The sequence below is a fragment of the Vigna unguiculata genome, chromosome 1, assembly GCF_037176805.1.
Source record: "Vigna unguiculata cultivar grain cowpea cultivar isolate G323 ecotype 2 chromosome 1, ASM3717680v1, whole genome shotgun sequence".
Taxonomy (NCBI): domain Eukaryota; kingdom Viridiplantae; phylum Streptophyta; class Magnoliopsida; order Fabales; family Fabaceae; genus Vigna; species Vigna unguiculata.
Genome location: NC_140792.1, coordinates 8,882,128 through 8,909,488, shown reverse-complemented (window position 1 = coordinate 8,909,488; position 27,361 = coordinate 8,882,128). Strand labels below are relative to the sequence as shown.

Genomic DNA, 27,361 nt, shown 5'->3' with positions numbered 1-27,361 from the left:
TCCTCCCTTATTCTCCCACACTCTAGCCCTTCAAATCACTCTCAATGTAGAGTTTCAGTGCAGTTTGGTGGCTGGTTTTCCTCACTTTACCAGCCCTAAACGAAAATAAGTGAATTAAAATGAAATTAATTTCAATCAATACCTTAATTGGACCTTAATAGCTCCATGCACAACCATTAAGCCAATTCGTGTTTCAAACATATCATAAAAGAATACAATCAAATAATCACACTATTGGAATACATAGGACTCGAACCCAAGTCCTCTCAACACAATCAAGTACTCTCAACCACTTGAGCTAGTACTTTTCCATGTCATGAAAATTAGTGATAAAGGTCGTACCCGTACCCCACCAAATTAAAATGGATAAAATGCAGTATATGAAAGTGAACCAAGTCGTTTTGCAACGACCAATGTTCTCGCTTAAAGCTTCAATTTCCAGATTCAAACACAACACAATAACACAAGGGGGGGTTGGCAGATTCAATATGTTAATTAACAGAATAAATTAAATGTGATAGTGATTAAAAACGTATTGACATCCTTGATTCAAACACAATTTCACTTATCATAGGCCACCAAATTAACACCTCTGCCTTCTCTCAATCCGTTAGATAAGAACTCATTAAGTGAAAGTTACAATCAAGCTTCATTGTGCAATTAAGCAATGCACACATCCTTAAATTCGTGACAGCCAAGCTACACACATTAAGCATGAACATACTTAACCAAAACACATGCAATTACTCTATAAATTAAGCACAAACAGATTCATCACATCCATTCCCGAATTCAGAACATAGATACATGGCAGATTTCACAAAACAAGCATAACCCCAAAGCTTCATTGCATTTTTCATCAAGGAGTCAATACACAAATTTAGCTAGACATGGAAAATGGAACAATCAAGCACTTCAAATCTGAAACAGAACATCAAAAATAAAAACCCCTAACTTATGAATTCTTAAAACGCAAATTAAGAACAAAAGAGAGATTTCAAAGCTTCAATGGAATGTAAAACGGTGCTGTGATATATAAATTCGAAAACCCCATGAATGGGTATTATTCCAAGTCAATAAAATCCACAAAATGAGCTACCCAAGCTATAAAACGAATTCAAAATGTAAAACCCTCATTGGGAGCTGTCAAATGTACATAAAAACGGTAAAAACTAGGCAGAATTAAAGAGTAAAGTAAAGCAAGGACATCACAGACATAACAAGAGAGACAAAAGAGACACAAGATAAACAGACTCAACATAAACAAATGGAAACACATCCAACACAAAAGGATTCAAAGCTGTTAGGTATCCATGAATATCATCCAAGCAATTCAGAACATGTCAAGTGCTCAGTTCAACTCAAAGAGAGAATTGAAAGCAACATAACCTCACAAAATATGCACTGTATCACTTAAATCTCTAGGCTATTGTTTACTCTCAAAGCACCCCTGAAAAATAAACATCAAACAGACTTGGCAAGCCTCTAGAACTAACAACCAAACCAAAAACACATGCAGGTCAAAATTAGAAGGACTTTTCAAGGTTGTAATGGGGCTGAGGACAAGGTGTGGAACATATGGATAAGTAGCTAAGCAACAAAGGAAATAGAGGAGCAATGGGGAATAAGTCTCAATGAAGCATGAAAGTAATCCTAAACACCAACACTTCCAACTTCGATTCTCACACAATGCTCAAATCTAAACTTTTTTTTTTCTTTTCTTTGTTTTCTTTTCTTTGCTTTTTGTTTTCTCTCTTTTTTTATACAAAGAATATGCAGAGAAACAACGATTTTGAAATCCCACCTGGGTATACAAATGAGCAATTCCAAGAACCAATAACAAGTGTGCACACAACCATACTTATTGTGTGCGATCACACTTAGTTGAGCACCCATTCCCAAAACAATTCGAAAGCTCCAAAATTTCCTAAGGTAGGAATACTCATGGTTTTTCAGGCTAAAGGCTTGTAATGAGCTGTAGAACAATGAAAGGATATGCAGGCTCAAAAAGAGGTATCAACAGAAACAGTTCAAGGTAGGCTCATCTAGCTATAGGCTCACAGAACAAAATTGCCTAAATCATATCCCAACATGGATGTGAATCAGAAAAGCATCAGAAAGAGTCAATCCAAGGCCACTGTGCAAGCATTCAAGAGGCATATATCACACAACAAAGAACAAAGAGTAGCTCAAATTCTCACACAGGGTAAAACAATTCCAAAAGCAACTTGACATGCAAAGAGAAAGCAAGGATATCAGTCCATAGAATAACCAACAACTCATCCTCTATAAGTGAAGTGAGTGTCCCAAACAGAAAACAACAACATAACACAAATTAACAAAAAGGAAACAAACAAAAGGAATTAACAACAAACAAACCTGGACAAGTGCAATAAAAGTAAAGAAGGGGAAAGAAAACTCCCTGAATCATGGTGAAATAGAAGTGGGGTCAAGCAGGGAAGTCTCCTCTACAATAGTATCTACTAAGGCAGGATTGTTGAGGAATGGCTTTAGACGATGCCGATTCATTTTGAAGCTCTTATCGGTGGACTGGCTTTTGATTTCAACTGCACCATAAGGATAAACATTAGTGACAACAAAAGGACCAATCCACTTTGATCGCAACTTACCCCCTATGAGTTTAAGTCTGGAGTTATACAGTAAAACTTGCTAACTAACAACAAACTCCTTTCTAGCTATGGAGCTATCATGGAATCTCTTGGTCTTCTCCTTATAGAACATAGAGTTCTGATATGCCTCCAGACGGATCTCATCTAACTCGTTCAACTGTAGCTTCCTTTCCTCTCCAGCTTGATCAAGTGAGAAGTTGCATGACTTGACAACTTAGTAGGCTCGGTGCTCTATCTCCACTAGAAGGTGGCATGGCTTACCAAAGACAACCCGATAAGGAGACATCCCTATAGGTACCTTGTAAGTAGTCCTGTGAGCCCAAAGAACGTCCTCAAGTCTATTGCTTCAATCCTTCCTGTTGGGCTGCACAATCTTCTCTAGGATCCTCTTGATTTCTCTGTTTGAGATCTCGGCTTGCTCATTAGTTTGGGGGTGATATGGTGTAGAAAGTTTGTGCACAACCGCATACTTTTGAAGCAAAACCCCCATGGATCTATTGCAAAAATGGGTGCCCTGGTCACTAACGATAGCTCTAGGAACTCCAAACCTGCAAAATATATGAGACCTAACAAAGTCCACAACAACTCAAGCATCATTAGTTCTGGTGGCTTTAGCTTCCACCTATTTTGAAACATAATTAACAACAAGCAAGATGTAAGTAAAACCAAAAGAAACAGGAAAAAGGCCCATGAAATCTATACCCTAGACATCGAAGACCTCACAAAACAACATACGTTGTTGAGACATCTGTTGTCTCCAAGAAATGGCTCCTCCTGCTCGTTGGCATTGCTCACACATGCTACAAATCCTCCACGCATCCTTGAATGGCAAAATGACCACCAGGTGCAGATGAATGACAAAATTTGAGGATCGAGTCAATCTCATGGTCCAGAATGCATCTCCTGGTAACCTGATCACTGCACATTTTCCACAGATAAGGGTTATCCCAAATGTAATACCTAGCATCGCTCTTGAGTTTATCACATTGAGCTCTGGATGGTAGGGGAGGAAAAACCGAAGTAGCAAGATAATTCACGATGTTAGCAAACCAAGGTGAGGGATAAGTAGAGAGTGTCAACAAACTTTCATCAGGAAAGTCATCCCGGATCGATAAAGCATCATCAGTAGACCTCTCAATCCTGCTCAGGTGGTCTGCAACCAAGTTTTGTGCTCTACTCCTATCATGGATCTCCAAATCAAATTCTTGGAGCCAGAGCATCCATCTTATCTGCCGAGGCTTGAATTCTGCCTTCTTCAACAGGTAGTTAAGAGTTGCATGGTCAGTAAACACAACAACAAGAGAACCAAGCAGATAAGATCTAAACTTTTCAAGTGCAAAAACTATCGCAAGGAGCTGCTTTTCTGTTGTGGTGTAATTTGCTTGGGCAACATCTAATGTCATGGAGGCGTAGTAGATTACCCTCGGCTGCTTGTCAATCCTTTGAGCTAGAACAACCCCCAATGTATAGTTGGATGCATCGCACATCAGCTTGAACAAGGCTGTCCAATCGGGCGCCTGAATGATTGGAATGGTGGTCATGGCCTTCTTGAGGCAATCAAAAGCCTCTTTGCATCCTTCATCAAAGATGAAGTCAACATCCTTTTACAGTAAGTTGGACAGTGGAAGGGCCTTTTTACTGAAGTCTTGAATGAAGCGTCTGTAAAACCCTGCATGGCCAAGAAAAGAACGAACCTCTCGCGCATAAGAGGGGTAAGGCAATTGTGAAATAATTGAAATCTTGGCAGGGTCAACTTCAATGGCCTAACTCGAAATTATGTGCCCCAATACTATGCCTTGTTCTACCATGAAATGACATTTCTCAAAATTAAGAACAAGGTTAGATTGGATGCACTTATTTAAAACTCTGTCCAAACTATCTAAACATGCATCAAAAGAGGACCCATACACAGTAAAGTCGTCCATAAACACCTCTATGCATTTTTCAAGAAAATCACTTAAAGTGCTAAGCATGCATCGTTGGAATGTGCCAAGGGCATTGTATAGGCCAAACGGCATCCTTTTATAGGCAAAAGTGCCAAAGGGGCAGGTGAATGTGGTTTTCTCTTGGTTCTCAAGTGCAATATGAATTTGAATGTAACCAGAAAACCCATCAAGAAAGCAATAATGGGACTTACCTACCAAGCGCTCAAGCATCTGATCAATAAAAGGTAGGGGGAAGTGGTCTTTCCTGGTTTCTTGATTTAGCCTTCTATAGTCGATGCAAACCCTCCAACTGTTTTGCATTCTTGTTGGAATCAGCTCCTCTTTCTCATTCTTAACTATAGTGAGGCCTGTCTTTTTAGGAACAACATGGATGGGGTTGACCCATTGACTGTCAAAAATGGGGTAAATGATCCCAACTTGAAGAAGCTTTGTGACCTCCTTCTTGACAACATTTGAGATGACAGGGTTGAGTCGCCTTTGTGGCTGTCTCACTGGCTTTGCTCCATCTTCCAACAATATCCTATGCATGCATGTTGATGGGCTAATACCAGGAATGTCAGCCAATGTCCACCCAATTGCCTTCTTGTGCTTTTTAAGAACATGCAACAACCTCTACTCTTGTTCAGTAGTGAGGGAGGTGGGAATGATGACGGGCAGTTTGTCGTCCTTCTCCAAGTATACGTACTTGAGGTTGTTTGGCAGGGGTTTCAACTCTGGAGTACTGGATGCTGGCTGAATATTAGGAACCATAGGAGAAGGAGAAATGGGTTCCACAACCTGTACCTCAACATAACAATTAGATGCATATGTACTTCCTGCAACATGGTTTGTGCAATCTGATTGTATAACATCAAAATCAATAGGTAGAACACCCAGAGAGTCAAACTCAGCAGATTCAACATTATCCATAACATATTCAACATTAGAATCAGAATCAAGAACATCAATCCATGCAAACTCAGATAACTCAGACAACTCACACACAAATGAATGTTTTAATGCATGTAAAAAGTAGAAATCAAAAATAAATCCATCAACAACATCAATAATATTGATAACGCTGTCATTGACGCGATCAAATTAATACTACTTATCTATAACAACTTCAGTATTGTTAGGAAAGTAGTCAACAAAATAGAAAGGGTAAAGTAACCCAAAGTCGTCTCCCAACGAACACGTAATTGATTTTTAACAAATTAGTTCTTATAAAACTATACAAAGCGGTTAGTCAAATAAAATAAAAAATATAGGGGATTAAAATAAACAAAGATAGAAATAAAATTTAAAAGATAAAAAGAAATAAAAACAATAGTAAAGAAAATAGATTGATTCCATTGCTTTTTCAAAATAGATTCATCATCGGTTATCTAAAGATTATTGCTCAATTAATTATTGTTGTAGATTTGCAAATTAATCAATGTAAAGTCTCAATTAATTTGTTGGCGTTCTCACTTTTAACCAAAGTACAGTCTCAATTAAAAGTGAGAACTTTTAGATTATCCACAGTAAATTCAACCAAAGTACAGTCTCAATCAAATTTTACTATGCCTAATCATGTTTATTCTTTTATCTCCTCACCAAATAAAAAGCTTAATTAATCAAAGTAAAGTCTCAATTAATTTTCGTTAGAGTAAATACCTTTAATCAAAGTAAAGTCTCAATTATTGGTAAAAACTCATTTAATCATATGAAAGTTTCTAAATAAAATCAAAGTAAAGTCTCAATTAAATTTAAAAACCCTTGACTCATATGATCAATATGCATATAGATTTAAAATCATTACTTTTTATGTGATTCAAAGATAAAAGACATAGATAGATTAAAACCTCAACAATAATAAAAAGAACAAAGAAATTAATTCATTCTAACCTCAGAATCCATAATGAAATTACAATGGAATCAACCCAAGAAGTTTAGAACTCCATGAATGCAAAATAAAGATAAAAGAAGAATAGAGAGAAGAAAAGAGAGAGAAAGAAATTAGGCCCCCCTAAGGGTTCCTAAATTCCGACGTGCCGAGCTTATTTTCTACTTCTCCCTTGGTCTCTTTATATAGGAATTGGACTGGGCTTTTCTGTTGCTAAAATCTCTCAAATATCTTTTGAAATAAAGATAAATATAAATATTTAAAAATACTTGGAGAGATATAGACTATTTGACAAATATAATTGGTTGATAATATCAATATCTAATATAATTAAATTAATTAATTACTTAAAGATATATGATAAATTATCACCAATTAATATTTGTATTAATTTTCCAAATCAACCCTTTGCAATCTCCTTAAATTATCTTCTAAATAATCCAATATCTTCAAGATATATTTGTTTGTTGTGGAACTAAAAAGATTCAAGAAGATCTTGTCATATTTAAAAAGATTTGGTAGTTATTATCTTTTAATATTTTATGATATAATTAAATAAGATAATTATTTAAAAATATCAAATAAAATATCTAAAGATATATTTTCCCAAATTATCTTCTATCATAAAGATAAAGAAAATCGCAAGGTCCAATTTTTCTTTCCTCTCTTCTTGGTTTAGCCAAACTTCTTCACTTTTTCAAGCTTTTCTTGCCGTCTTCATGTAATGTTTGGCCTGAATTTTTGTGCTTTTGATAATTTCTTATTCTTTGATTTATCTTTAAGGTGTCATGAAGCTTTAATCAATTTATTTCCACACCTTTAAATGAGCTTAAAACTTAACTTCAGCTGCATCAACAAACGTTAAAATATCCAAAAATAATTTATGCAGCTAAAAATCACTTTTTAAGACATTTTTATCACACAAGCTCAAACAACCTAATTATCAAAATTATCAATTAAATCACTCTTTAGGCACATAAATTCAATTAAATACCCAGAATTAAACATTAAATGAGGGCAAAAATACGTACTCATCAAATATCAACGTGAAAAACAGAGTGATCCTCAGAAGGATGTTTCATGGCATCTAAAATATTAAAACACACCACAATATGATCAAACTCCATGGACAAAGTACATGCATGGACATCAATCTTGGTTCGTGCAGTTTTCAAAAATGGTCTGCCTAAAATGATTGGTGTAGAACCATGTGAAAATCCCTCTTCCATATCAAGAATGTAAAAATCAGTAGGGAAAATCAATTCACCAGCACGAACCAAAACATCATCAACCAAACCTGCGGGGTGGGAAACACTTCTATTTGCCAACTAAATCACCACACCCGTAGGTTGCAGTGGTATAAGAGAAAGAGATTTAAAAATAGACATAGGCATTACATTTATGAAAGCACTAACATCAAGCATTGCATTTTCAAATTTATTGTTACCTATGATGCAAGGTACACAAAATGTACCTGGGTCCTTGCACTTCTCAAGAATCTGAGGGACAAATTTACCTATCAATGCTGACACATTTCTCCCCCATGCTGATCTTCTCATTTCCCTTTAGCCTCCTCTTGTGTGTGCGCAGCTCCTTTAAGAACTTGGCATATCTGGGAATTTGTTTTTGGGAGGTATGTTCACCTCCACCTTTCTGAATGTTTCTAGGATCTCTCTGTCAACCTCTTCCATCTTCTTGCTTGGAATGGCTATTGGAGGGAAAGGAAGAGGTATGGAAGGTGCAACAATAGAGGTGGAAGGCGTAGAAGTCACACCAAATGTGGAAGGACCAGCTGCATGAGCATCACGCTTTCTCTGAAGTGTGGTAGGGTCGACTTCCCTTTGAGGTGTAGGCTCAAGAGTGGGAACTTCAATGTTCTTCCCAGATCTCAATGTAATGGCACTCACATTTCTCGGATTCTCCACCATTTGTGATGGCAACTTGTCAGAATTCTGAGCCTGTTCTTGGTTTAGCTGAGTGGTCATCTGCCCCATTTGATTTGTCAAAGTTAGGAATAAGGCTCTAGTCTCCTACTGGAATTGCATATTTTGAAATGTCATCATTCTAACCAAATCCTCCAATGAAGTAGAACAAGAAGGTACAGGTGCTACAACAGGAACTGGTGTGGGTATAGGTGGAACAAAAGCAGCTTGTGCAGGTGCAACTCTTTGTTTTGGAGGTGGCTGCACATTTTGAAATTGTTGGTTTTGCTGCTATTGGTTGCCCTGGTTTCCCCATCTCAAATTAGGATGATTCCTCCATCCTGGATTGTATCTGTTTGTTGACAAATCATGGTTTTGTTGCCTATGTTAGGGCCTATTGTTGTTGAAAATATTAGCTGCATAGGCCTGAGGAGTATCCACTGGTGTAAAAGAAGTAGCAGCCTGTTGCAATGTTGGGCAAAAGTCTGTGAAATGATCAACAGATGTACAAAGGCCATAAACTCTTGTAGTTGGAGCTCTTTGATTGGAAGCAAGTTGATTGACCAGTGTGGTAAGAGCATCAATCTTACTCTCCAATTTCTTAGTGTATTCGGCTGCATAGGCCTGAGGAGTATCCACTTGTGTAGAAGAAGTAGCAGCCTGTTGTAATGCTGGGCAAGAGTCTGTGAAATGATCAACGGATGTACAAAGGCCATAAACTCTTGTAGTTGGAGCTCTTTGATTGGAAGCAAGTTGATTGACCAGTGGGGTAAGAGCATCAATCTTACTCTCCAATTTCTTAGTGTATTCGGCTGCATAGGCCTGAGGAGTATCCACTTGTGTAGAAGAAGTAACAGCCTGTTGTAATGCTGGGCAAGAGTCTGTGAAATGATCAACGGATGTACAAAGGCCATAAACTCTTGTAGCTGGAGCTCTTTGATTGGAAGCAAGTTGATTGACCAGTGTGGTAAAAACATCAATCTTACTCTCCAATTTCTTGGTGTATTCGGCTGCCCCTACATCATGAACTCCTCTAACAACTATGGCATCACTCCTTGTGCCACATTGTTGAGAATTGGAAGCCATGTTCTCAATTAGTTGCCTAGCTGCAGCTGGATGATGTTACCAAGAGCACTACCACTTGCGGCATCAATCATGTTTCTATCCATGTGGTACAGGCCTGCATAAAAATACTGTAGAAGGAGATGTTCAGAGATTTGATGGTGGGGGCAGCTTGAACAAAGATTCTTGAACATCTCCCAATACTCATAGAGGGTCTCCCTAGATTGTTGCTTGATGCCAAGAATTTCGTTATGGCTGTTGTCCTTGAAGCTGGGAAGAATTTGGCAAGGAATAATCTCTTCAGATCATCCCAGCTCGTGATGGACCTGGGTGCAAGGTAGTACAACCAGTCTTTTGCATTGCCTTCCAAGGAATGAGGAAAGACCTTCAAGTATACATGGTCCTCCTAGACATCTGCAGGCTTCATGGTGGAAAGGACAACATGAAATTGCTTCAAGTGTTTGCACGGGTCCTCACCTGCAAGGCCATGAAACTTTCGCAACAAGTGTATTAATCCAGTTTTTAACACATATGGAACTTCCTCCTAAGGGTATTGAATGCATAAACTGTCATAAGTGAACTCTGGTGCAGTGAGCTCACTCATGATCCTCTCATGAGGTGGAGGAGGTTGAGCCATGTTATCAGTATGAAAATCAGAATGTTTAGAATAAACAATATACTCAAAATGGAAAGAATGAAGAGTGTCAGGAGTATGATGAGAATCAGAAGAGTCAAGAAAAGTCACTAAATATTCAGCATGCAAAGATGGATTCCTAAGATGCCTACGTCCTTTGTGGAATGTCCTATCAATCTCAGGGTTAATGGGTCATAATGCACTTGGGTTTCCCCTAGTCATGCACCAAAATACATTAATTCTAGTGATATTGGCATAACATAGGGTATAACTACAAGTATACTCAAACGAACTCCAAATGACTTGAAAATCGGTAGGATTGTCCTTTGAGTGCTCAAACAGTTCCAAAAAAAAAATCAGATGCAAGTATTTTTAAAATTTTTTCAAAAGTGGAAAGAATGAAGAAAAATCACAAAAAACATTGCTGAAATATAGAAAATGGCATTTTATGGAGAATCTGAGTTTGCAAACCAGCAAAGCGGGTTACCAAAAGGTAGGAAATTAAATTCCACCCCAAATGCATATAAAATAATAGTGATTCTGATAACCAGAGCAAAAGTTATGGTTCTCTGAAGTTTGACTAAAAATCAGTCAATTTTTTTTTGAATCTCTCAAATCAGACCATGCCAATTGCTCCAACTACTTTTCCCATCAAGTTCAATATCCTAGAAGTGGGGGAAAAAATTTCAAGTCAAAATAAGCACCATAGCTACCAGAACAAAAATCCACAAGATAAATGCAGAATCAAACACTATTCAACACTATTCACTACACTAGAATTCACACTATTCATGCGCGCCGCGACACTATTCACTCTACTACACAGATAACACGCACACTACACGAAAACACACAGAAACACTACCACAATCAACATATACCAATTCAACCACACTTGAACTATAAACACACCAAAACACCAACTCACAAACACAAACACACTGAAAATTTTACTTTGCACAAAACTATTGGTCCCGGGCAATGGCGCCAAATTTGATAGAGGCCGTACCCCACCAAATTAAAACAGATAAAATGCAGTATATGAAAGTGAACCAAGTCGTCTCCCAACGACCAATGTTCTCGTTCAAAGCTTCAATTTCCAGATTCAAACACAACACAATAAAATAAAGGGGGGGTTGGAAGATTCATTATGTTAATTAATAGATTAAATTAAATGCGACAGTGATTAAAAACGTATTGACATCCTTGATTCAAACACAATTTCACTTATCATAGGCCACCAAATTAACACCTCTGCATTCTCTCAATCCACTAGATAAGAACTCACTAAGTGAAAGTTACAATCAAGCTTCATTGTGCACTTAGGCAATGCACACATCCTTAAATTTGTGACAGCCAAGCTACATACATTAAGCATGAAAATAACTTAACCAAAACACATGCAATTACTATGTAAATTAAGCACAAACAGATTCATCACATGCATTCCCGAATTCAGAACAGAGATACATGGCAGATTTCACAAAGCAAGCACAACCTCAAAGCTTCATTGCATTTTTCATCAAGGAGTCAATACACGAATTTAGCTAGACATGGAAAATGGAACAATCAAGCACTTCAAATATGAAACAAAACATCAAAAATCAAAAATTCTAACTTATGAATTCTTGAAACGCAAATCAAAGCTTCAATGGAATGTAAAACGGTGTTGTGATATATAAATTTGAAAACCCCATGAATGGGTCTTATTCCAAGTCAATAAAATCCACCAAATGAGCTGCCCAAGCTAGAAACAAATTCAAAACGTAAAACCCTTATTGGGAGCTGTCAAATGTGCATAAAAACGGTAAAACTAGGCAAAAACGTGAAAAATCCGAAAACCCTCATTGCGACATTGGGTATTATTGGACATGTTTTATTTATGAATTTCTTTTATGAATATCATTGTTTATGGTTAGCTTACCCCTATTTGTTTGTTTGTGTGTTTGTTGTATGTGCGATGATCGTATAACATGTGTGTTATACGGAAGCAGATGATATTACAGATAATCTTGACAAGAAGTAGATTGACGAGAGGTTGAGGCGGACTCAGGAGTTTTTATAATATATTTACTTGTTTAAATCCGATACTAAAAATTATGTAATTTTCTTTTGATCGCAAATGTTATTAGAAGTTTTTGACAAAGTGATGGTTTGAACTATGTAATTTAAATTAGAATATAAGTTTTTTATTAGTACATTTTCAATGATAATTCTTTTTTCGCTAAATGCGAAAATTTTCTAACGTTCTGTGACGTCCCAAAATTGGGGTGTTACAACGATGAGTCCTCTTTTTCTATCAATTCATCAGAGGATTTCATTTGATAAGTTAGCAACGTTGTATATCCTTGAGGTAGTGAGACTTCTATAGAGTACCGACAAGCATTGTTTCAAATCAAGATCCATGTTTCACCTCGAGGTTTTAACAAACATTACAAATACCTTTGGGTACATAACTAAGGATGAATTCAGCATACCATTCTCAGACCGATGGGAAGTAAAAAAGGATTATTTAGTCTTTGGAGGATAAGTTGAGAGCATGCGCGTTAGATCATCTTGGGAGTTTGAGTGATGTTTTGCCATTGATGGAATTCACGTACAATAATAGTTATCATTCTAGTATCAGGACGACACCTTATGAAACTTTGTATGGAAGAAGATGTCGAACACCGTTGTGTTGGTATCAAGACAAGGAAGCAGTGGTAGTAGGCCTTGAGTTGTTACAATAGACTACGAAAAAAGTAAGGTTGATTCAGAAACTAATGAGGGAAACTTAGAGTAGGCAAAAATCTTATGCCGATAAGACAAAAAGACCATTGGAGTTCGAGGTAGGAGATCATGTGTTTTTGAAAGTGCTGCTGACGATGGGGGTAGGAAGGGCTATCCGATCAAAGAATTTGTGCCAAAGTTTCTTGGACCATACCAAATCCTCAAGAAGATTGGACTAGTAGCTTACGAGATTGTGTTACCACCTTAGTTGGCAAACTTGCATATTGTGTTTCATGTATCTCAGTTGAGGAAGTATGTTCTAGATCCAGTACATGTGTTAGAGGTGGACGACATTCAAGTCAAAGAAGATCTAACTGTGGACGCTGGACCAATGCAGTTGTTAGAGAAGATCTTCCTAGTTTCCTTATTTTGGGTCATGTGCAGTTGTTGCAACTTTCATTATATATTTTTTGTTTTCCTTAGGAGTTAAAGAGTAAGGAGGGGAAGCAAGCAAACGACCAGGGTAGAGGACTCAAAGAGAGACGCAAAGAGAGTGAGAGACGAAAGCTTAGAAAGAAATTGTTGGGGGAACTTGCATATGATTATAAAACGATGAAGAGTGTGGTTTATGTGTGGTGGGATCTTCTTTGAGTGTTGTGACTGTAAGATCGGAGAAAAAATAGAAAAAAAGGGAAACACATAGAAAAAGAATTGATGGCTTGTTTGAGATTGTGGATTTATTTAGATTAAGTATTTTATTTAATTTTGATATATAATGGAATAATTAATTGAATGATTTAAATTAAGTGTTGTTTATTTATTTTAATTATTTTATGGAAATATTAAATATGGAATATAAGTGTCTTTAGCTAAATGGTCGTTGTATTTTGTTTTTTAGAAACTCCAAGGTAGGGGCTTTTTCTGGTTCCCTGGAAGACTGACTACTGGTGCGGAAGATGAGTTGTGCTGTTAATAAAGATTCTCTTACTTACGCAATTCAGTCTTTAACAGCGCAATATTTCATGAGAAAATTATATGGATTAGTGGTTGGAGTGTAGGTGTCCAACTAACAGTGCATGGGTTTGATCCTTGACTAAATTTTGGAAGTTTCGTTTTGTTTATTTTTCTTTCTTATTTAAGTGGTGGGGCCCACTATATTTCAAGTAGTTTTCTCTCTCTTCCTTTAGATTAAGTGGTCACATGGTGTAATGCTTATTTCCATTGCCGGTATAACATGATGTTGCATTAGATTATTATTTAACATTACACTGCATCAGAATTTTATTCACGCTGCATCATTTTTATCTTCTAATCTTTCTATCTTTTTGGATTGTTATTTATAAATAATACAACGGTCCAAAAAAAAAATTTAATTGGAGAATATTAACAGAAAGATTGTGAGTGAGAGGGGGTTTATAGGTTGAAAGTTAGGGTTTTAGAAAGAAGCATTGAGGAGAGAAACAAGAGTAGAGAAATTGAGAGTTGAAGGCTACGGGAGAAAGGCAAAGTGAAAGAGGTAGGGGAAGTTAACTTTGTTTTCTATGTTGTTTGAAGTTGACTTTACTTTCGCTGTTGTGGTTTGACATATGGTTTTTGGTTGCTCTTGTATGACGTAAGTTTACGATGTTTGAAGATTTCTTGTATTTTTGTAATTGCTACATTTTCTTTGGTTGTGGAGTACATAAACCAAGGAGCGTGAGGTGCAGGTTTCTTCTTGGATCTGATCAATATAAAACGTGAGGTTAATGTGTAGTCATAGAAGGATGAGAAACCAGGTTACTACATGTATTGGGGCATATTTGTTTCAAATGGGGATTGTGGTTTCCAAGGTGCGATTAAGGGTGTATGATGGGTTCGTTACAATAGGTGCTGCGATAGTGGATTTGGGACCCTACTATTTTCTCGCATGGCTGCATCTTTTGGAGTGGAACCATGGGATGGACTCAGAACATGGTGGTGGCTGCGCGTATTGGTTCGGAGTCGTGGTTCGTGGTAGTTTCATGGTGAGTGCGAGGAATTCGTGGTTGTTCCATGCTGATGCAGGTTGGTGCAGAACTTTTTGTGTTGCTGGTTTTGGGTTGGATGTATGGGTGCTGCCATTTGGGTTCCAATTCGTGTGAGTTTTGTGGGTTCCTTTTGGCTGCATGGTGTTCGCGTACATGCGGGTCTACAACTTCATAGGGGTGACTCTGTTTCTATTGGTGCATGATATTTGTTCTCTTTTCAAAACTCTCATAAATTTGTGTAGTGGGGTGTGTTCGGTGCATGCATGAATAATGGAAGGAACTAAGGGTCATTAGAAGTGAGCATAGGTGCTACGTTAGGGTTTTGAGAATTTTGGCTAGTTTAGTGGTCCTTTTGGGTTTCAAACCTTACGTTAGAGGTTAAGTGCATGAATCATATGAGTTTAGGTTTGCTGTGTGAGGAGCGTGAATTACGTGGATTAGTTGGTTTCTTTTTCTCCTTGAGTCTTGACAGTGAGAGAGTGGTCCAATTTCACGTCCATACTATTAGTGGTTTAAGGGTGCAAGTTACTTTTGCATGGGATTGTTCACGTTGGAATTCTTTAATTTAGGTGCAACCTAGACATTGAATTGGTCTTTCTCTTTCCCATGAAATTACCGTTGCTTTCAGATAGGTGAAGGTGCAACACATAAAGTTTTGGGTGTTCAAAACCAATTTTAGTTTGATGGGATGTTTGTACTTTGGTATTTCATTATTATATTATTGTTTCTTACTACATTGCTTTTCTCTCTCCATTAGCAGCCAAACATTTAAGGGTTTGAGGCTTCTTATTATGACGTGAAGTAGTATGGGGTTGGGTTTTTTACTTTCTATTTCACTTCTTTCTGCAGTTTTCTCTCTTTTTACCACATATTAGTTGCTTGGAAGAAGGCATGGACCCACACATAAAGTCATATTCTCTTTCCTTAGCTTTTAGCCCTTTCAATTATTCTTGATGCATATCACGTTTTGTTGGTGCATGAGTGGGAGGTGGTATTTAGTTGAGATAAAAGACATGTAAGGTGGGACCTTGGTGAGAAATTTTCTTAAAATCACGTTGCTGTAGTCTTGGTTGGTGAAAGGTAGGGTTTTGTTTTTTAATTGTTCTACTTCACATATTCGTGGGGCCCACATGTAAGGTCTAGTATGCAATTTCTTTCCATTTTAGGTTAATCTATATTAGTGTTGATGTGAGGGGGCATAACATGTGTGTAGTTTTATTAAGTTGAAATGGGACCCAGGGTATGCATGCATGGAGCTTTTAGCATGTGGTTTCTTATCATTCTTTTGGTACAACATGTTCATTCTTTTGGTAAAGATTCCGGACCACATTAATATATAAGGTTATGTTGCTTTGTGAGAGAGAGATTTACGTGAGGATAGTGAGAGCCTAAAGGGCGCGTGGTTTTAAATTTATGGTGGGGAAGTGATGTGAATAAATGGGTTATGTGATTGGTGATCCTTCTTGGTTTTATGGATTGCGTGGTATGGAGTTTAAGTGGTGGTTTGAGGATAATTACTTGAGTGTGATGTTATACTATGTTTGAATGAATGTCATTCGTTGGGTTCGTTGTATAAATGTGTTATTTTATAAGTTGATGGGTTTATGTTATGGAACTTTATTTTTATTATTTGATAAGTTGATGGGTTTATGTTATGGAACTTTATTTTCCATGCATGATGTGATGGTGTATATTTTGCTGGAAATCTCATGTGTTACATGTTGGGAGTGTTTTGCCTTGTTGAAAGCTCTTGGTGGAATTATGTGTTGTGTGAGGTTTTCCGTACCTAGGAACCCAATGGTGACTCTTTCGCCTATGTGAAGCAGTGAAAATTGGTCCTCTTCGCTTGTGTGAAGCAGTGGTAGAGGATTAGTTCGAGTGTTATACCCTCTCGCCTGTGTGAAGCACTGGGGAGGGGATAAATCTTTCACCTTATTTCGGCTCGTTACGAGGGGAAAGTGTTATACCCTCTCGCCTGTGTTGAAGCAAGATTTTGATGATGATAAAAGAAACCTAAGAGCCATTTGGAAGTCAATATGAAGAACACGTGTTTTTATGTTTGAAGTTATCTTGTAAATTGTTTTGACAGTACTTAGAATAATTTAGAATAAACAACAAGATCGAAATTATGGTATTTCTGAAAAAACCAATGTGATAATCGATTATCACTTAGGATAATCGATTATCCTGAATTGAGTTCAATTTTTCAGAAAAACATTAGAATAATCGATTATCACCTTTGATAATCGGTTATCTGCTCAAAGTTTTGTTTTTAGAAAACACACTAGAATAATCTATTATCACTAGTGATAGTATATTATCTCTGTTAGTTTGAACATGACTGTTTAGTTTTTGACCTAATTTTTGAAATCCCTATTTAAGGAACAACAAAGTTACTTTGAACTAACCTTTTTGAGAAGCTAGAGTGCTAGTGCTGTGACCGCAAAGAGATTTCTCTAAGTGTTCTCAAAAGAGCTTTGAAAAACCTAGTATGGGTAGAGTGATAACTTTTCTTGAGATGGTTTTCTAGGAGATTGAGTGTTGCTGTTGTTGCCAGGAAAGCTAAGGTCAAGATTCTTTGTGTGATTCAGAGAAAAGTGTTAATCTCTTGTGTCTTCAAGAGAGGTGTTTTCTTTCCCTATTCTTTTGTTATCTGATTGTAATATGATATTTGTTAGTGATTGAGTTAATCTCTTTATTTGAAGAGATTAACAACTGGACGTAGGATCTTGTGATCTAAACCACTATAAATACTTGTGTTCAATCTTCTTCTCTATCTCTATATTTTATCTACTATTGCTTTTAAAGGAATTGATATTTAAATTAATAGGTAAAATTTTGGAAAAATTTTAAAGTATTAATTTTAATACTAAAAACCAATTCACCCTCCTCTTGGTTTTTGTCCAAGCGCTAAACATTCCGCTGCGTGATACCAACAAATGTTGTTGTGGGCTAAGAGGTCGCAGAAAACCAAAACTTGATCATGATCATGATGTTTAAAGATTAGATGAATGTGATACTATGTTTAGTTTAGTATGAGTATTTGGATTTTGGGGTTTGTGTGTTCAAACCAAGAATTGATTGTGATTATAATGCTTAAGTGTTACTTGAATGAGATGTTGAGTATTATTTGTCATGTTTATTTATGAAATTCTTTTATATATCATTGTTTATGGTTAGCTTATCCCTATTTGTTTGTTTGTGTGTTTGTTGTATGTGCGATGATCATATAACGTCTGTGTTATAGGGAGCAAATGATATTGCAAATAATCTTGGGATGGAGTAGATGGACGAGAGGCTGGGGTGAAGTCAGGAGTTTTTATAATTTATTTAGTTATTTTAAATCAGATACTAAAAACTACGTAATTTACTTTTGTTCGAAATTGTTATTTGAATTTTTTTGACAAAGTGGCGTTTTAAACTATGTAATTTAAATAAAAATATAAGTTTTTTTATTAGTACATTTCCAATGATAATCCTTTTTCGCCAAACGTGTTTATTTTTTAACTTTTCGTGACATCCCAAAATTGGGGTGTTATAGTGACCTTACCATCGTTATTGATTACATGCTTTTCGTTTTGCTTGGGCTAATGCTTTAGTGTCTTTTCTATGCAAAATATCTATGGTATATGTTGTAACTAGGGTTTTATTCACGTAAGCAGGCAACATTTGGGTTGCAATAGGATAACATATTTTTCTCTCATGGTTAAATTGCCTTGTGGAAATCCATGGCTTGCATTGAGAGTTTGCTACTGTTATGATGCGACCATGCTTGTGTTGCTATAGCCTTTTGCCTTATTTTAATTGATAATATTGTAACTTTTGGATGGGACAACCATGCTTGATGGGGTTTGAGGGTGTGGATCTCATGTGGTTTCTCGTGGGTCACTTTATGGTTCATGTAGGAGAGATATTAAGAGTTTAGCAAAGGAGGAATGTTTTGTTTTGGTTTCTCTTTTGCTATTTTATTACTTTGCTTTTTAATAGTAGAATACCTATAACATTGATAGGACAATAATATTCTAGTTTTTCTATTTTGTGTGTAGCCACTCTGTTATTATCCTATGTTACATGCCAAGTCCCTGTTGGAAGAGAGTCTCATGCATTGTAATTTTGTGTTTTTGGTTGTTCATTTTTTGGGTTATGTGAGAGATATGAGACATGGTGGAGTGAGTGGTTTTCATTGTGTCTTTGAAATGGGTCTTGTGAATGTTAAGTAGAGTGGGGCCAGGTTGAAGTTTTGGACTCCTAAATTTCTATTACATGTTTTATCTGGATAGAAAAGCTTGGCCCACATGCATGTAAAATTACTCTCTTTCTTCTTTACTTTTCAAACCCTAAACCCTAAGTATCCATAAATGCATGGTACCATATAGCTTACGTTATGGCAGTTTTTACGTGTTTCATACTGAGCATTAGGTTTCATGAATTTAAGTACCCAATTGCATACATCTATGTGTTATAGGCATGTATTTCGTTCTCTTTCTAGTGGACTGGCACTCAACGAAAATGTTGGGTGGCTTGGGTTAAGTCAGAAGGTCAACCTGTGAAGATGAGAGAAACCCATGGTCTGTAGTGGTTTAATCGAAGTTGACGGGTTCCTCTTTTGGACATGTTGAATCACGTTGATATTTCGCGTTGGTTGCATTTTGGGAGCTACATGAATCCAGATGCGTTGGGCTTTATCCATGAAGGGTTAGGATGGGTTATTTTTACTTATACGTATCAATTGGGAAACGACCTCTATCTCGTGGAAAAGATGGAACCACTCGGGTAAGGTTTTTCCATAATACCTAGAGAACCAAAGATGTTTCACCCTTAGTTCCGACTCATTGCTGAGTATAGTGCCTAGTGAGCGATTCACCAAAGTTTTTACTCGTAAGTCCTTGAGGAATAGGGGAGACAAGACGACACAAACCATATGGCACTACACAATTTTTCTCTTTACACAACATCTAAAAAGTGTGGTCAGAAGTTAAAAAAGTGTGGCCTAAACTTTAGGCAACACTTTGGCAACAATTTTCTAAGTGTGGAGGATATGCGTGTGGGCTTAGGTTATAGGCAACAATTTTTGTACTAAAAGCCACACAATTTATAAAAATGTTGTCTTATAGAGTTAAAATAAGCCACATATTTTAAATGTTGCTTATTGTATATAAACAACACTATTTAAATGTTGCTTATTATTTATAGACAACACATTTCAAAATGTTACTTTTTATTTATAAACAACACATCTTAACTGTTGCTTATTATATAAACAACAATTTTTTAAATGGTTCCTAACTTGCATATAACACTTTTCTAATATGACCAAAAATTAAATATTAGATATTATAACATTTTTAGCAAAATTTTTAAATTGGTTTAGAATATAAATATTCATTTAGATCAATACTTTTAAAACTACAATTATGCATTTAGAAAATTCTTATATTATTTTATCTCTTATTGATTGACGTCACATATTAATTATACACTAATGCAACTAACACTTTTTTTTTTTTTAATTTCATAATTAAATGTTTTCCTACTCACATAACAAAACATGCTTAATAATCACAATTTTCAAACATAGATTTTCAAATACAATCTTAATAATGTAATACAACATATGATTATTTATACTACATATAAAGTTATTAAAATTAAAAATATTGATAATCCTAACATGATCTTTTACAATAAATAATTAAAAGAAATGATGTTGAGTCCTTGTATATGAGTAACTTTCTCCTACTTGTAACCAAAGCTGCTAAAGTTGCTTATGGATGATCAACATAACCTGCTCCCACATAGTCGATACATGGTGTAAGCAAACTACAATAATTTAATAATTTAATAATAATAATAACAACAACAATAATAATTCAATTTTATAAATCAAATTAAATTCATTCTATTTATTCATCATTCATTTGGTTTATTTATAAGTAAATCCATTAGATTTATCTATTATAAAAATATAAAAAATTTATAGATAAAAAATTGAATTTTAATTGTAAGCATCACATTTCAAGATACTAATTTATAACCTATTGATTTATATCCCTTTGAAGACATGAAACTATATACAAAAAGATATATCAATAACAATAACACAATGAAGTTGTTTGTTTAATCATTGAGAAGAAAAATATTCTACTAAAATTACAAGTCATCAATATAGCCCTGCATATTAAATGATTAGACAGGACCAATTAAATATGATTTAATATTTTTCCATGCTTCCTTACAAACTTTTCAGGTGTTCTTGTCTTATCTCTGGGTAACCTTTTTAACAAAATTGTTGCAATCTCAAATTGGATATTAATCATTGAAGATAATAGGCATAACTTTAAATTACTACCTTTAAGTTACTAAATGGCAGGAAACCTTGTTCCAATGTCTTAATGGTCCAACCCTGAATTAAATCCATGTTCTTTTGAAAAATGTCTTGATCATATCTTAATTATAATAAAAAAAATAAAGAAACTTTACGGTCTCAACAATCAAACATATATAAAAAACTATCAGTGGTTGAAAGAATTATTTGTTAAAAAAAATCTATTGTTTCATTTATATTGAAAAGGTTATAGGAACTAAATGGCTTCCTTTAATTTTGTTGATTAGTGGCAATTTATTAAACCGTAAATCACTTCTATTGATTAGTGTCAAACAACTAAACCTTTAAAGCACTAGAAAGTGTAAAATCCTTTCATCAACCCTATCCTTAAGAGACCAAGTATAATTTATCGTAGTTTCCTTGTCTCTTTTTCACCTTCAAGTGAAATCCATTCCTTGAAAGGGCATGGACATGTTAAACAAATTTTTCTCAATTTTCCAACCTAAATTGATAACTTATGTATTAAACCTATGTTTGACATTAGCAAAATATCAAGGTCCACTAGCTCTTGCAAGTAGTAAAAAAGTTGAAAAAGAAACTCGCATAGTTTGTCTCCCATGTCAAGTAATTAAGGTATTTTCTTCTAGAAAACTAACCTTCATCATCTACAGGAAAATTGTAGAGCTTTACCATCCTTCACACTTATTACTTTGGCTTTATACCATGCTGCCTTAAATCCTTCTCCATCTTGAAAATGGTGCAGTTAAAAACAGAACCAATACAAAAAGCAAGCCAAAGTTCCCTCCAATTTTTTTACAATTATGTATGACAAGGACAAACATACCTGAAGGATAAGAAACTAGATATTTGAGTTTAAATTGAATATGAGCATAGGTCAGCTTCCAAAGAATAATTGCACCCTACCTACTGCCCAGCTCGCTGAAGCTCTTGATCTAGTTAGGTCAGCTTTAAATGACTACTTTCCAACTTTTGAACATAAGCTTGAAGAGTAGCAATATTTCTTTATCAAGTCATCTTAGTACCCATGCAAAATTTACCAGTACGCCCTTCAAATTAAACTACTCATCCCAACAAAAAATTTCATCCATTTAAACCAGAATTGTTGTTACATCGAGAAAGAAAAAGGAATTGCAGGTAATTAATAATTTAGTACATCAATGTTACTTCAAAGGTGAAACATTAAAATTTTGGTTTGTTATAACTAGCTCTTTTCATATATATGACTAGATAGTAGCAACCTTAACTAGTAGTTTCTAACATCAAATAATCGTATACTACAAGAAGACTAGAGAAGGCATGGCCAATATTTGTGCCAAAAACCAAGTTTTCCATGTAATGTGAACATAATCATTTCATTCTCAAACTAGTTGACTACAGGAAAGATTTTCAGAACATTCAAGATTAGTGCACCAAACATCATTGTTCGATACGTCAAGAAAAATAGTTCACTTCAAAACATATGGTGAAAATGTATTTAAGTATGGATGATTTATGCCTTGGAGATCTATATGCTTACCAATTTCAGAGAGCTGAAGCTTCATCTTGGCTTTGACTCTTTCAGCAGATGACTGTAGACAATAGCAATAAAGATGTCCATGAATCATGACAAACAAAATCTAGCCAAATAATAGAGAGAATTTATAAAATGTGTCTAGACATGAAAGCAACATATTCATCAGGACAAATACAGAGAAAGAAAAAAAATTGAATCAGCAGAGTGGAACGTACCATACTGTCATAACCTTCAATTAGGTTGGAAGAATTCGTCCCAACATGGTTTCCCTTTCTTGCTTCACTGACATTTCCTATATCATTTACCGCCTTCTCTTACCTACACTGTTTGTGAAGAGAAGTGCTTCCCTATCCATGTCCCTTATCCCTCTCTCCCTAGTCCTATCCCTATCCATATCCCTATCCCCCTCGCTCTCCCTCTTGGAAACCGTAGGCTCATAAGATGGCTTCTTATTGAGTTTGTCGTGAATGGATTGCAGTTGCGCTTAATCACTTAATCGAGTAAATACTTACAATCACTTAATCTAATAAACATGAACCACAACAACATTGCACTAGCTCAAATACAAAACATATCATAAATTTGATAATTCAATCAATCTCACATAGCAATTAATCAAACAGAACCAGCAAAGTACCCCGAGTTCAAGCAACTCAAATTGGAGTTTGCCACAAAACCAGGCGTCTCACCGGAAATGGCAGCAAGATGGAGTGGTTGAGTAGAGCAACTATTGATGCGAGCTCTAACGTGCAAGGATGGTTCCTAAGGTTTACACGATTGCAACGGCGAGGGTCCAGTCTGGTGGCAGTGGTGACAATTGCGATCAACGCCGGTGGCATGATTAACGGTAGAGGCTGGAGCCAATGTTTTCAGGGAAGAAGAAAAAGGCGCTGATGTTGTGTTGATGTCAATCAGAAGAAGAAAGAAAAAATTTCAAGATCCAAGGGAGTTCTAAAATCTTCACTGATTCGCGTGAAGTTCTAAAATTTTAATTGCAATTTTTTTAAGTTACTAAAAGTGAAAAGGAGGGAAGATCTTTTTAAGAAAACATGTATAGTATGTATAAAAGAACTTATATTTTTTTTTATTTAATTAAGTTAATTAAGTGTTATGTGTAAATATGATACCTCATTTTTAATCTTAGGCAACATTTAGAAAAGTGTGATATAAATAATCAACACTTTATAAAATGTTGTCTTTAATAATTTTAAAATCACACATACAGAAAAATGTGGTATTTAGTAATTTTTAAACCACACTTAGAAAAAGTGTGGTCTTTAGTAATTTTTAAACTACAGTTATAAAATTGTTGCCTTTTACGTGTTTAGGCAACACTTTTATATGTGTTGACAAGTTGAATGTTGTCTAAAGTGAAAAATGGTATAGTGTGGTTCTAAGGAAAGAGTTCTAATGGTTGGAGACAGATGACAGGAAAATCGGAGTGTGGTAGCGATTACCACTTTGAATATCTTCTTGGGTTGATGTAATGATATGTATTATTTGTGTTGTTTCAGTTTTTGTTAAATCCTTATATATATATATATATATATATATATATATATATATATATATATATATATAACTTTTGTCTATGGTTAGCTCACCCTGTTTTGTGTGTTGAGGTGTATGTGATGATCATGTTAGAAAAGAAGTCCCACATCGGTAGGAACTTACTTTTCATGTTATAAAAGGAGCTTAGTGTTTCCTTAGGAAATCATCATAAAGTCTCTCCTTTTTATTACTTTTGCTTTATTGCTTGAGAGAAGAATTAAGAGAGAATATTAGTTTCTCCTGTCAAAGAGAGAAGGTTAGTTTTTCTTTTAAGGTTCTCCTTGTATTAATTTTTCCTATTTCCAAGAGAGGGGTTGTCATTGTTTTCTCCTTGGTATGCAATTTTTCCTTTCCTTGAATAAATTATATTCATTGCCTATTTTCTATTTTTGTTCCTTTATATTCGTCTTTTATTTTATTTGTGAGTACTTGTGCTAGTACTCTATTACCCAATAGTGGTATCATAGTTGTTGGTTCATGTGATTATATTTTGCTGCTATTGTCATTAGAATAGTGTTGTGATAGTGGATAAAGTGTGGAACTTTCAAAGTGCATGTCTAGGAAAGTTTTGGCTAGGAAAGACTTGGTACTTAAGCGTGTTCATTAGTGAACCACCTCTCTTTCATAGGAATTACTTGGTGCACTGGTTCACGGTCTGCCTCCATTGTTCAAGTAGATAGTACTATTCATAGTGAGAAGTGCATAAGTCGGTACGAGATAGAGAAGTTCAATGGGAAAAATTTCTCATTGTGGAAACTAAAGATGAAGGCAATTTTGAGAAAGGACAACTATCTAGTGACAATTGAAGAAAAACCTGCGAGCATTACAAATCAAAAATGGAAGGAAATAGATAACAATGCTATAGCAAATTTGCACTTAGCATTAATAGATGTGGTTTTATCCAGCATTGCGGAATAGACTACAAAGAAGGAGATTTGGGATACTCTCACAAGACTGTACGAGGCTAAATCACTTCACACAAGAATATTCCTGAAGAGAAAACTTTATACACTTTGAATGAATGAGTCCACATCGGTGATAGACCACATCAACAATCTAAATACATTGTTTGCCCAACTTTCAGTGGCAGATTTCAACATAATTGAAAATGAATGTACGAAACTTTTACTACAAAGTTTACATGATTCGTATGATCGACTCATCGTTAACATTGCAAATTACAACGTTGCTGACCTCCTACAATTTGAGGATGTTGCTAGAGTTATTCTTGAAGAAGAATCCAGACGAAAGAACAAAGAGGATATGGTGGAAAGTGCAAAGCAAGTGTAGGCTTTGGTGATGACGAGAGGTAGATCAACAGAACGTGGATCCAGTGGGAGTCAGTCCCAAGATAGATCTCAAAGTAAGAAACATCTCAAATGCTACCATTATTGCAAAAGAGGGCATGTGAAGAAAGATTGTTAGCATTGGAAGAATGGAGAAAAGAGCTCTAAGGCATCAACCTCACAAGGTTGTATGACAAGTTGATGAGTCATTATTTTCTTCCATTCCCCTAGCCTTTGTGTACCCATTTGATAGTTGTTCAATGCTTAATACGTTTTTTATGCATGCTTAATCTCAAATTCGTGTGTGCACATTAATGGCTCATATTCATGCTTAATGTTTATGAGTTCTGTCACAACTTGCTTCAATCTGTGGGTGTTAACTGCTTGAAATTTGTTGTGCTTAATGACAATGAATCCATGGTAATTTTCGCTTAGTTGATTACTTAGGATTCATGAGAGCAAATTCGAATAGAACAATTAATTTGGTAATCTGTGATTGGTGGACTTTCAATTGAATCAAGGAATCATTGCATTTTCATATAACTGTTAAATTTATCTACATTGTGAATTTAAGTTTGTTGTGAATTTGGTAAGTTATACCCTATGTTATGCCAATATCAATAGAATTAATGTATTTTGGTGCATGACTAGGGGAAACCCAAGTGAATTACGACCCATTGACCTTGAGATTGATAGGACATTCCATCGAGGATGTGAGCATCTTAGGAATCCATCTTTGCATGTTGATTATAATGTGACTTTTCCTGATTCCTCTGATTCTCTTCATACACCTGACACTTCTCATTCTGTGCATTCTTTGCATTCTGAGCATACTGTTTATTCTGATCATTCTGATTTTCATACTGATAATATGGCTCTCTCTGCTCCACCTCATCAGAGGACCATGAGTGAGCTCACTGCATTAGATTTCACTTATGACAGTTTATGCATTCAATATCCTGAGGATGAGGTTCCGTATGTCTTAAAAACTGGATTAATACACTTATTGCCAAAGTTTCATGGCCTTGTAGGTGAGGATCCGTGCAAACACTTACAGTAGTTTCATGTCGTGTGTTCCACCATGAAACCCGCAGATGTCCAAGAAGACCATGTCTACTTGAAGGCCTTTCGTCATTCCTTGGAGGGCAATGCAAAATACTGGTTGTACTACCTTGCACCCAGGTCCATCATGAGCTGGGATGACCTGCAGAGATTGTTTCTTGCCAAATTCTTCCCAGCTTCAAGAACAACAACCATAAGGAGGGAAATTTCTGGCATCAAGTAACAATCTGGGGAGACCCTCTATGAGTACTGGGAGAGGTTCAAGAATCTTTGTTCAAGCTGCCCTCACCATCAAATCTTTGAACATCTCCTTCTACAATATTTTTATTAAGGCCTGCACCACATGGATAGAAACATGATTGATGCCGCAAGTGGTGGTGCTCTTGGTAACATGACCCCAACTGCAGCCAGGCAACTAATTGAGCACATGGCTTCCAATTCTCACCAATTTACACAATGAGTGATGCCATAATTATTAGAGGAGTTCATCATGTAAGGACAGCCGAATACACTAAGAAGTTGGAGAGTAAGATTGATGCTCTTACAACACTAGTTAACCAACTTGCTTCCAATCAGAGAGCTCCAACTATAAGAGTTTGTGGCCTTTGTACATACGTGATCATTTCATAGACTCTTGCCCAGCTTTGCAACAACAGGTTGTTGCTTCTTCTTCTTCTACACTAGTGGATACTCCTCAGGCGTATGCAACTAATACTTTCAATTGAAAATGAACTAATAAAAAAACTTTTAATTTAATTTAAATTACATAATTTCAAATGTCACTTTGTCAAAAACTTCCAAAACATTTGGAAATAAAATAAAATTAC

At 35.7% G+C, this 27,361-nt stretch overlaps 1 protein-coding gene and 1 non-coding gene across 9 annotated transcripts; both read right to left on the bottom strand.

Annotated features, from left to right (window-relative positions):
• Positions 1–20,328: 20,328 nt before the first annotated feature.
• Positions 20,329–23,642, bottom strand: LOC114180646 (uncharacterized). Of its 8 annotated transcripts, XR_014996511.1 has the most exons (5): positions 23,325–23,642; positions 22,639–22,690; positions 21,758–21,945; positions 21,126–21,222; positions 20,329–20,561 (listed from the first exon to the last, which is right to left on the bottom strand). XR_014996511.1 is itself a non-coding variant. In XM_028066955.2 (4 exons), exons 1-3 carry the CDS (start codon positions 23,472–23,474, stop codon positions 21,763–21,765), a joined length of 288 nt encoding a protein of 95 aa, XP_027922756.1. In that variant the 5' UTR covers positions 23,475–23,642; the 3' UTR covers positions 20,329–20,561; positions 21,758–21,762. The 8 variants fall into 8 exon arrangements, 1 of the variants encoding a protein (XP_027922756.1); XR_003603704.2 differs by lacking the exon at positions 21,126–21,222 and having other exon boundaries at positions 22,026–22,690; positions 22,851–23,642; XR_003603705.2 differs by lacking the exon at positions 21,126–21,222 and having other exon boundaries at positions 22,851–23,642.
• A 3,082-nt stretch (positions 23,643–26,724) lies between these two features.
• LOC114165625 (small nucleolar RNA R71) lies at positions 26,725–26,831 on the bottom strand. The gene has a single exon (XR_003599743.1). It is a non-coding gene; the product is annotated as a small nucleolar RNA R71 (small nucleolar RNA).
• Positions 26,832–27,361: the final 530 nt, after the last annotated feature.